At 45.9% G+C, this 11,086-nt stretch overlaps 1 protein-coding gene across 6 annotated transcripts in view; it reads left to right on the forward strand.

Moving 5' to 3' along the window:
- Window positions 1-10,511, forward strand: part of NEK6 (NIMA related kinase 6) — a 69,778-nt gene extending 59,267 nt beyond the window's left edge. For all 6 annotated transcript variants that reach the window (XM_075112244.1, XM_075112242.1, XM_075112245.1 and 3 more), the window contains exons 9-10: window positions 4,341-4,454; window positions 8,334-10,511. In XM_075112244.1, coding sequence (XP_074968345.1) covers window positions 4,341-4,454; window positions 8,334-8,444 — 225 coding nt within the window. In that variant the 3' untranslated portion in view covers window positions 8,445-10,511. The remainder of the gene's footprint in view (window positions 1-4,340; window positions 4,455-8,333) is intronic.
- The last annotated feature ends 575 nt before the right edge of the window (window positions 10,512-11,086 follow it).

The raw sequence follows: 11,086 nt of genomic DNA on the forward strand, positions 1-11,086 counted from the left end.
GCTTGGGCCCTGCCGCGGTGTGTTGGTAGACTTGGCAAGTCCAATCACAGTCAAAGGCACCCAAGTTGGACACTGCTCCTCGTTTGCTGCTGTAGTGTACAGCTCCATCGGGCTGCTCTGAGTCATTTTTGAGGCTGAGCTCTGCTGGAGATGGGATTCCAGATTTATGCAGAGAGAAATATTTAGCGTTGTGCTAAGATATGTTTTTGTTGCAGGCAATATGGTCCCCTTATGGCACAGTAGTCTTGGTACTCCCTATATTTCAAGAAGCTGACTTAATTGCGCACTAAACATAATTCTCTGGTAGGAGTAGCAGTACTATAGTAACGTGAAAGATTTGGCACGCGAAGCGTTTTTAAATTTACTTCCTACGTAGGTAAGCCTTAACTTTGTGAACAGGAGCTGAGAGATCTTGCAAATTCCGAGGAGGCCTGGACAGTTACCAATTCTGTGTTCTGCAGATAACCAGCTACTTGACTTCTTAAACTTTTTAGAATTTGGAAAATGTAAAAATCAAATTTGCATGTCTCTTGAAGGAGCTCTATTGTATCTTCACTAATTTCTTGTAACAAGAATGTTTTTCCATTTGGCTTAAAAGTAAGGAAGCGATGTTTGTTTGGTTATGAGTCACTTCTGATATTTCTCCAGTTAGATTGTGTAGATAAGCTGCAGAGAGATGTAATGTACAAATTGCCTTCAGAGACATGCGTGTCCACTGGAATCCACTTAGGGCACGCTGAGGGGTTTGGGATGTGATGCCACATAGCACTACTTACCTTTGACGTTGATAATCATACAGTGATTTTTATTAAATCTTATCAATATAGTAGTAACTGTCTTCATCCCTCGCTTCCTGTAGATATCTGTCAGCAAGATAACTTGGAGGGGATAAAAATAAGTTGTTAATTCCCAGAATATAGCTACAAGCAATGACTTCAGCAGTTCTGGCAAGACCATCAATTTAAACACTGACAGTGCTTCATATATATATATATTTATATGTATGTATGTATTTTTTAACCAGTCATACTGCATGGTGGTCATTTTAAATGGAGATCTAGCTGTCCAGTGGTAATTGCTCTAATCAAAATGTCAGGAGCAAACCCCGATGTAGCATCACGAACTGTTATTAGTGAGGTATTTGGAGCGCCTGTGGTCATGACTCCCCCAGACTTGACTATTTTAGTCACAACGTGTGTCCCATCTCCTTCCATTTTAATTCCCCACATTTACCACCCCAAAACCCTGTGCTGTTTCCTTTTTGTTCCTCCTCTTTTACACACGGCTGCTTAACTAGACTTGGAAAGAAAAGTTAATGGGGATTGAAAAATGCCTTTCAACCTTACTGGCATTATTGATGTTTGTATTGAAATCTCGGAGACCTTGTTTAACCCTTGATTGCCTTCTGTGCCTTCCCTAATGCACCCATTAGTGTTTTTCTTGGAACAATCTTGTGTGCTGGGCTCTCCAGTTTTGTTTTAACTGATGGGGAGCGGTTTGCTATCAATCTCTAATTGGAGATTAGTCTCTCTAATTGGAGCCTGTAATTTTTTCCCCACTGATTTGCCCATTACTGATATAACGATGATACAGCTTCACCTTTTGCCTTCAAAACCTGCCAAAAGGCCACAAGCACCAGGCTGCCAGGGCTCTCGCCTGGCCGTTGGGGCTTTATTCACGAGCCTGTTGGACGGCTCTTCAACCTCAGGTCTGTAGGGTTGTGAGGAATAGCTTAGCATTGCTGCTGATAGTAGTGGTGAAACCAGAGGGAAGAGCGCGCCTGTTCCCCAGCCCGCTGTGTATGTGGCTGGTAAAGGTGTAATTCCTCTTCTCGCTCAGCCTGCAGCGAAGCGCAGTAAATGTCACGAGCACAGCAAATATCTCAAGCTGCGTTGCGTGGAGCGTTACATACAGAAACCTGAACAAGCCTGGAATTTTCTGAGATGTTTTTGGGAGCCGTGTACTCAGTTCACTGGGTCCTTCAGTGTAATTTGGACACCTTTGTATATTCTGTATTGCCATTTATAAGCCTCTCTGGATAAATACATCTGGAAGAACTTCCCGAAAAATGTTTTAGCCTGGTGGTACTTAAGGAGACTTGGCCAGAATATACCTTATTACTTCTCGTAATGGCTCAGAACTCATTGCAGAGGGTCTCTTACCACTGCAGGGCTGTCTTGCACAAAGGGGCCCCCTGCAGCTGAGGAGAGTTTTCACTAATTTCACAGATAACCAGTGTCTTCCAAATAAGCAAGGAAGCAACATAATGTCTTTAAACTATTTAAAGATATGTTTATGATTTAAACCAAGGGTAGTTCGTCTTGATGTGTCCTCCATTGCTTAATACTTGACGTGTGTTAATGGTAGCAAAGTTCGGTGAGAGGCTCCTGGCTCCAGCCTGCTCCTGGTGCCGGAGGGGTGGCTCAGGGATGCCTCTGCACTGGGCCACGTCCTTCTGCTGGAAACCCAGCCCAAACGCAGCATTTCAAAACCCTGCCCTAATGGAAACTGCCTGTCTGTCACCAAATCACTAATAATCCATCAGTCTTGATTCCTAACTGCAGGATAATAGAGTGGAAGATCTAGTATTGACTCTTTAATTCTGCTAGGAGCTTGCTGTGTGTGTCAGCAACAAGACGGTGTTCTTCAGATGGCTTTCACAGCGCATGGTAATGAGCAAAGACTAATAATCATCAAATAACCCCCTGTTAAGGCCGTAGCGAGAAGCATCAGCTTGAGCTGGCCTCAGTATGAAAAGCTTGCCGATTTGATAAGGCTTATAGCAAAATGGTTTTAAAAAGATCTAAACAGAGTGGATAATATCCACAATTATCCAGCGGTGCTTCGTTAAAGGAGGTGTTGCTGTGCTGCGTGGGGCTGCCTCTGACAGGCAGCAGGATGATGAGCAGCACTCGAGTAACACCCTGGACTAATAAGCAGATGGGCCCAGCATGGCCGGCAGCCGCAGGTGGGTCTGCTGGGCTTGGGTCCTGCGGCGGGAAGGCGAGAGGGCAGGTGCCTCGCTCATCGCGTGTGCCTTCAATAGACACGACTTATGCCACATTTTAAGTTCAGAAACGCCTGTGTTGCTACGGCCATTTTTCTGACGCTCATCATTCAGTGTTTGTTTAGACCTTCTGGTTGAGAACTTGCAGTGTAAATGGTTTTCCACACACAAAGATGCTGTTTCCTTCCTGAGTCTTAAGTATAATATAAACATATCTCTGTAAGGAGTCTCCACATGCCCTGGAAGGAATTCTTCCCCACCCAGAGCCTTCCGTCATGCTCTCTTTGCTGTGTGAACAGCCTGTTTATCTCGGACATCTGTCATATCTTTGGAGATGCAAATACTGGATTCATAAAACAATTGAAAGACGAAAAAGAGCAGATAGATGATGAAACGTTCCAGCAGTTTGGTTCCCAAATCTGCCTAGCATAGTCTTTTCTAAATAGCAGATTGCTGGCAGGAGGGGATGTTTGTTTTGAGGTCGTTTTGCCTTTTCTTTTAAAGGCTGAAGTACATTGCTCATGCTTATAAGATTCTTCATATTCTAGGTAGCGAACTGTCCAAAACTAATCCATTTATTCGTTGTAGCAATCTGTTACGAACCTACCAGTCGCAGAGAGCAAATGAACTGAATGTGGTCGTAACTGAGGAAGACTGAAACCATGACTTGTTATCAAAGACAGAGAGCTTCTGCTTTTTAAAGAGACAATTGTGTTAGTAAGAGATTTTCATAGTCATCTTTGAGCCACTTGGTTTCTAACTGATTGCTCTATGGGCGAAATATCTGATTTCTTGGTTTTTGTTTGTTTCTTTAAAAAAAGGTACTTTTTCTGTACCTGTAGAATTGCCTGTGCACACCCCATGTCCCACATCTGAAACATTTTGGGCAGAAAGTATCACAGTGACAGGAAAACGTAGAGACTTCTCCAGGCTCAGTGCCGCCCAGTGGCGTGCGCCGTGGTCACGGGTCGCTCCGGCGGGAGGCGGGGCGGGGGCCGGTGTCGCAGCGGTGCACCGTGAAGCAGTGCCGGAGCAGGGCTCTGGCTGTGCTGAGCAGACAGAACTGGCGCTGGTGCGGCTGGCGGGGACGGGGGCCGCTCCGTGCTCTGCCGCGCCTCCGTGCGCTCACGTGCAAGGACAGCGAGGCCTTGGGAGGCGCGATGGGCAAAACTGTCCTGATTCCGGAGCAGCTTCGGCTGTGGACAGTCTCAGAGCAACGTCGTCACTTGCTCACTGTCAAACAACAAAAGTTGCTCTTGTAAATCAGTAGTACTGAGGGCTATTAAATCCTCTGCGTTTCTGAAATATTGTCTCTTTTTTTTTCCCCCTCCAGATGGCAGCTCTTCAGAGTCCTTTCTATGGAGATAAAATGAATCTGTTTTCTCTTTGCCAAAAAATAGAGCAATGTGACTACCCACCTCTTCCAGCTGAACATTATTCTGAAAAGGTAAACTGGGAGCGTTTTTGTGGGGGAATGTGGTGGGTGCAGCGAAGTTCCTCCCTGCAGAAGGGAAAGGCAACCGGGGAGGAGAGGCCCCCCCACATCCAAGGCAGAACAGGAGATGGCTGGAGTGTCCTGGGTACCTGTCAGGCTGGCAAAGGAGGCTGTCGTCGTGGTTCTGAATGTTGACAACCTAAATTAAGACAGAGAAGGTTCCTAGTTTGGGGCATATTTTGAAACTGGAAGTCTGGTGCTGGAAAAACCCAGCGAACCGTGGGAAAGCCCTCTCCCTCACTTCCTTTCCCTTGAAATAACATACCATAAAACAGCGCTTAAATTTGTATTTATGAAGTGTCCAGTGTGTAACAAGGGGGTAAAGATTCTTTTTAAGAAAAAGAGGGGGAAGAAAGCTGTTCAGTTTAATGCAGTAAGCATCTATAGAGCAGCTGCACAGGCGCTTTTTGAAGTCTGGTTTTTGCGCATATGAAAGCGAGGGATGGAGAGCAGTAGCTGAACTGGAGTATGCTTTAAAAAAAAATTGTCGCTGTGCATGCTTGCTCGGCGATGTTCCGCTTCACCCACAAACACGCGTGTTGGTTTTGTTCAGGGCCTCTTGGGACGGGCTTTTAAATTTTTTTTTCTTTCTTTTCTCTTACCTAGACAAACCAGCTGTTTTTCCTTACCTCCTCGTTCAGTTACAGTTGCCTTCTATTTGAAAGGAAATGGCTAATGTAATTTTAAATGTTCACCATATCCTTTGGGGGTTTTCTTTTGTTTTATTCTACCTCGGAGTTCTGAGGAGCAAGAGGCAGGATGCAGGGGAAATACCGTACGCGGCCGGCAGCAGATGGTCTGGTCTCCACCCTGAGAGGGACCCTGCACCACACATTTTACGTTTTCCTTAGTAGTTTTTTTTACTTGCTAAGTAACTCATGCAAAAAGGTTATTTGAGTGCTGTTTTGGAAAAGTGGATTTTCAAAATTTTCTGGGTTTTCCCCCCCACCCCCCCCTTCCAAGCTGCCGTAGCAGCAAGTCCGGGCTCTGTGTGTTCACGTTTGCCATGCTGTTGTAGCGTGCATTTCAGGATATGCCTGCTGGCAGCAAGAATTAGTGTTAGCTGACAGATGTGTTTCCTGTCTTTACAATTACTGTCTGTTTGCTTCCCTCTGGCAGTGCTAAAGAGTATGTGTAGTGTAGTGATACAATCCAGGGTGAGAAGGATGGTTTAAAGCTCAAAGGCGCCAGGTCCCAGAGAACTAGACTCCAGATGGTATTCATACACTATTAACAGAATGCTTGACAAAGTCTGAGGAGGGCTGTGCCTTTGGCTGTAGCTCATCTTGCTGCATTAGCTGCAGCTTCTGACTGAAACCATAAAGAGCTTCAATTCTGTGAATATTAGAACATGACTCCACCGTGAATGGTATTTGGTTTAGTAAATACTTCTAAAGGTTGGATTTTCAGATGCTTTTGGAGTGGACAGCCAAGGGGCAAGGTGTGTTGGTGTCTCCCAGCAGCCAGGCTAGATAAACCATGCAGGCAGGATCGCGTCTTCCAAAAGGCTGGGAAGGTAGGGGCAGCTGCCTGCGGCACCAGAAAGAACCTGTTCTTCCCATGGCGGGTGGGTGGGTAGCCATCATGGCCTTGGACATACACGCTTTCCTTCAAGAGTAAATGCCCCCGTTTTAGATTGGAAGGGCAGAGTCTGTGCCAGCACTTTAATACTGTCACTGCTGCAGCTTTGTGAGTGATGTGTGAAAGCCTTTACATCCTCTCGCCTGCGGGGGGGTGGGGGGGTGTGAGGATTAGGCCGTGCCACGCCACCAAAGCTTCTAGTGGTGCTCCAGAGCCATCGGCATGTCTCCCCTTCACCTCGGTGGTGCGGTCTCGAAGCAAAGCTTCAGCTGCAGGCTGACTGCTGATCACATGAATATTTTAGTTGCACCATTGTTTTAGATGAACAGAGCATTTATTGAAGAATGCCTGCTTTAATGGCGTTCCCTTTCAGTGATCTTCCTCTTCTCTGTAGCCTTTTGTGGCTAACCAGTCCAAATCCTCCCATGATCGACTGGCGTGCTGCTTGTAGCAGGAGGATGAGGAGCCAGGACTCCGGCCAGGGTTAGTTTTCTGTATCAGGAACAAATCTGCTAGTAATTGGAGACACTGGTTGGTGGTGCTTATCAAGGCTTGGTCTGCCAGCTCCTTGATGAGGATGAAATACCTGTGCTACCCTGGTCACCGATAGAGGACAGAACTTCCCAGGCTGTGCTCGAGTGCTGTATTTACATGGGAGCACAGCTACTGGTTGGGCAAACTGTACTGATAGCACAGGCTCTGCTCAGAGCTTTAGAAGCATTTTGATTTGTTTGTGGGCGTTTCGTGGTGGGTTGTTCGATCAGGGCTGAGGTATGTGTTAAATCTTTGGGGCCTCAGCTGCTGGAAAGGCAGCACCCCCTGCCCTCAGATGAATTAAGTTGCCGCAGCAGTTTGGAGAGACCGGGCCAGGGCTGGGCAGTGGCGTTGGGCCTGCTCCGGAGGCAGCTACGGCTTGGATTGCTCTCGGTGTGCCCACGCAACACGACAGGGTGGTCAGCAGCAACTCCATTACACCGTGTCCTTCCCGCTTGCGCTGCCTCCGCGCCCCTGCCTGCATGTCGCTGCTCGGCCACCTGCAGCCCCGCAGGAATCCCCTGGAAATGTGCGTCGGGCCCGGTGACAGCTTGAAGCGCGGGGCCTTGCTCCATCCAGAGCCGAGAGCCTCACTGGGTACATTCCGTAATGCGGCTGAAGCAGTGTGCTTGAAAGCTGTATGGTCATGCTTTTAATTACCATTAAAATAATTGGCACTGTGGCTACTGGGAGGATGTGAGAAGATCAGAGGCTCAAGGCTGTTTTTCCCAGTGCCTCGGGGGTACGAGCAGCTTTCAGTGTCTGTATAATTAAAAGCTACAATCTTTCATGTGCACAATAAAGAGGGCTGGGAGGTGGGGAGACTTCAGCCCTTTTGCATTTTATTTATTAAACATAATCAATGACCAGTCTCCTTCCTTCACAACGGTTTTTAGGAAACGCTGCTGTTTGACAGCCATGCTCCAGTACCCTGATACACAAGCACCATTCAGACTTCTTACATGAAAAACCTTGAACTGGTTTGTTACCTGGGGCTGGTGTGGGAAGGGAAGTGCAGTTGTACAGGAGAGCTCTGTTCGGGACACGATTTTAAACCCCTCCCTCTACTTCCCCCTTTCCTCAGAGTCCACTTTCACTGGCAACTCCATCCCCGCCTGCCAGCTCCGTCAGATTTCTAGCAGTGATCTCACTTGTCCTTCCTTCCTCCATCTCATCCTGCTCCTGCCAGTGGTGCCTCCCTCTGCCCAGCGCCGCTTCCCCAGCCCTGCGCCGGCTCCCTTACCCGCTCCTCCGACCCACCGCCCTGCCTTGAGCTGCGCACTCCCAGCCACCGCTGCTCTAAGTGAACCAGTCAGGAAAAGAGGGTTAGGAGTGACAGGTCAGAGGTGGTGGCTGCATCCTCTGCAGAGCCACGCTAAAGCACTGAGAAGGGAACCCCATGGTATATATAAGCTAGTAGTGCATTGTAAATGATGATGTAAAACCCGCTGGGTCATGTGGAAGATTTAAATCTTCCGTGCCGAAGGTTTGGTGGGAAGGGATCTTCCTGGCCCTTTTGCGGGGGGGCAGTGGGGTGGGGACAAGACAGGACAAATGGACGGACAGACCTGTGCCTGCAGTCTGCCCAGGAACGTCTGCATAAGAGGTTCCCAGCTCCCGTCCTGGGCTCCAGTGGTCAGACAAACATTCCCGCAGCCTTTTCCGGGAAGAAAGTGGATCCACTCACGTTTGCATGCCTGTTTTCCTGTCTTTCAGCTGCGGGAGCTGGTCAGCATGTGCATATACCCAGATCCAGATCAAAGGCCTGACATTGGTTACGTGCACCAAATAGCAAAACAAATGCATGTTTGGACCTCCAGCACATGAACCATCTGCAAACACTCTCAAGAAGCCAGCACAGCGTAGTCTTACTTGAATTTTTTTTTCTCAGATGAAACCGACTGGTGCCTAGTCACCCAGTGAGAGGGCTGAGCACTCGTAGCAAGATGCTCCATTATTTCTGCAGGTTATTTCACAAGGACTCTTACACGATGGTCATGCTTTAAAGTGACGATTCTGTGAGGTATTGCAAGTGATTATTTTTTTTTTTTTAAGGCCAATAACATGTTACAGATGTAGATCATTTAAGGGTCCTTTCTTAAAACTGTCGTGTGTAATCTAGGATAGATGATATTAAGGAGGGTGGCCAAGCGGTTGGCACACCCCTTCTATCTTAACCGTAATGTGAAATATTGAAATAATTCCTTCAGTGAAATCACTTTATACTAATGTAAGAATTACAGTAGTTTTTTGTGTAATTTGTATAACTGCTACTTTGCCTCTTCTGCAAATGGTTAATAGCAAATTCAGTTTTTACTTTGTGTATTTTAAAGCAGCCATTTATGTGTTTTTATTAATTCCCTCCTCTTCAGACGCAGGAACTGGGAAGGGCTGGGGTGGGAAACACTTTTGTTTCAAGTTTTCTTTTTTTCTAATTGAAAATTTAGAGTGAGTATTTTGCTGATGCATTTATCTGTTAACTTGGCTACAGCCAACGAGATGAGTTAAGCACGTACCTGGGGGAGGGAAGAAGAAAAGTGTGCCAAACAAACCGAAAACAAGCATTGCTTCCGCAAATGAGTTCTCTTCAAACTCACTTTCCGGTTTGGCATGATTCTTTTTCGACTACAGGTTCTTGTTAACAACCAGCGTTTATCGAAGCCAACTAGATTTTGGTAAAGATACTTTTACACAGTCAGTAGTACCTTGGGTACTGCAGGTAAAACTTAAGCAGTGTTTTAAATGCTTTGAAAACCTTTAAAAAGGAAAGAAGTCAAATGCTTTGTGTATCTAATTCTACATGAGGATCAGCCCCTGTCTATTTAACTGTGAAAGCTAATTTACAGAATGTGAATTTTTATAAAATCTCAACCTGATTTGAAGGAGTCATCTTCTTTACATGAAAATTTTCAACCGACTAAATTCATTCATTGAATCAATGATTTGTTTCATTACTGTCGATGAAAAATATTCACTGCTTTAGGAACAAACGTGGATTCACGTTCCAGTGTTTCCATTTCATCTGCCTGTTCAGAGGAACAGGGCTGCACCCGACGCTCTCGCGGGGGATCGGTGAGCCTGTGCTGTTACTGCGCCGCTTCCGCGCCACGGCGGCCAATGCCAAAACGTCGGTTTGCGTGTGACAGTTCAGCTGCAGCCTGTGCCTGGGGTTTGTTTTTTTTTTTTCCTTAAGAAAAGCATACAATCCTTAATTTTTTGGAAATAAGACTAGGGTTAGAGGGTTACATACATATATGCGCTTTTAGTGGATTTTTTTTTTTTTAAACCTAATTTGCGCTCCTTAAAGGAAAACTGCAGTGCCATCTTCAACTCCTTCCTGTCAAATTTTGGCGTATTTATATAGGGTAGCAAAGAAAAGCTATTAATTGCTGTGAATAATGTTGGTATCATTAATGCAAGGTGCCATTTTATTGAGTCTTCTCAGCAGAAAGTTGAGCCTGCTGCTCTCATGAGAGAGTCGGGAAATTCAAATCAGCATGAGACTGTAGTGGAGGCACCAAATTGAGGCCAACGTTCCCATGCTAACGTGTGTTAATTTACACCCAGCTTCTTTAGCAATTCTTTGGCCTAAGCCTGAAGACTGTCACTGTTACACTGCAGGTTCCCTTTAAGCCGTGGTGGCAGCTACACATTCAGCAGGATGGTTGTGCTGCGCCTTTCTTGGTGTAACACAGAAAAGGATCCTTGGCTTCCGGGGAAGCTCAGCTTATATTTGAGTATCTTGAGAAGTCTGGTCACTTTCTTGCTACATAAAACTTACTAGTGCTTATAAGTAAATGTATTTCAAAAGGTAATTTTTTTGCAATTGTGCATTTTTAGATAAATAAAAAAATATTTACAAAATAAACACCTTTTGTTTAAAAAAAAAAAAAAGTCCAGTGTTAAAGGAACATGGGGAAAGAAACCCAAACCAACCACTGAACCCAGGCCTAACTGTGAGTGACACTGTTCCTTACAGCTATCAGACACCAGACAAAGGGGCTACATAGGCTGTGTCAGTTCTCCGATGGAAGCCTAGGCGTGAGCATCTTTACCCTCTAAGCTGCGGCATGTCTAAAGCGGGGGCGGTGGATGGTTGTTGCAGGATGCCAAGACCAGGGACTGGTACCAATTAACCTTTTGAAGCTGCCTGGTGATGGTAACACCTTCCCTTTCAACTAAATAAGAAAATAATGCTGCAGGTGCATTTTCAGCTAGCTTTTCTTGGTTGTTTTTTTTTTTAATTATTATGTGGAACTGTGTGAAACAGTTTGAAATCAGTTCATCTCAAATTGTACAAGCTCAGGATTTTAGAACAAAAAAAGGTCCAAGTGCCGTTCAGGCACGTAACGAGACACCTGGGCTTTGAATTATGCTGTCTTCGGTCATGCCCTTTCAAAATGAAAACGCGTGTAGGAGCAGAGGCTGGAGCAACTCTGTATCCTGTTTCCATCTACAAAAAAACAGGG

Source organism: Phalacrocorax aristotelis, chromosome 17, assembly GCF_949628215.1.
Source record: "Phalacrocorax aristotelis chromosome 17, bGulAri2.1, whole genome shotgun sequence".
NCBI classification, from domain to species: Eukaryota; Metazoa; Chordata; class Aves; order Suliformes; family Phalacrocoracidae; genus Phalacrocorax; species Phalacrocorax aristotelis.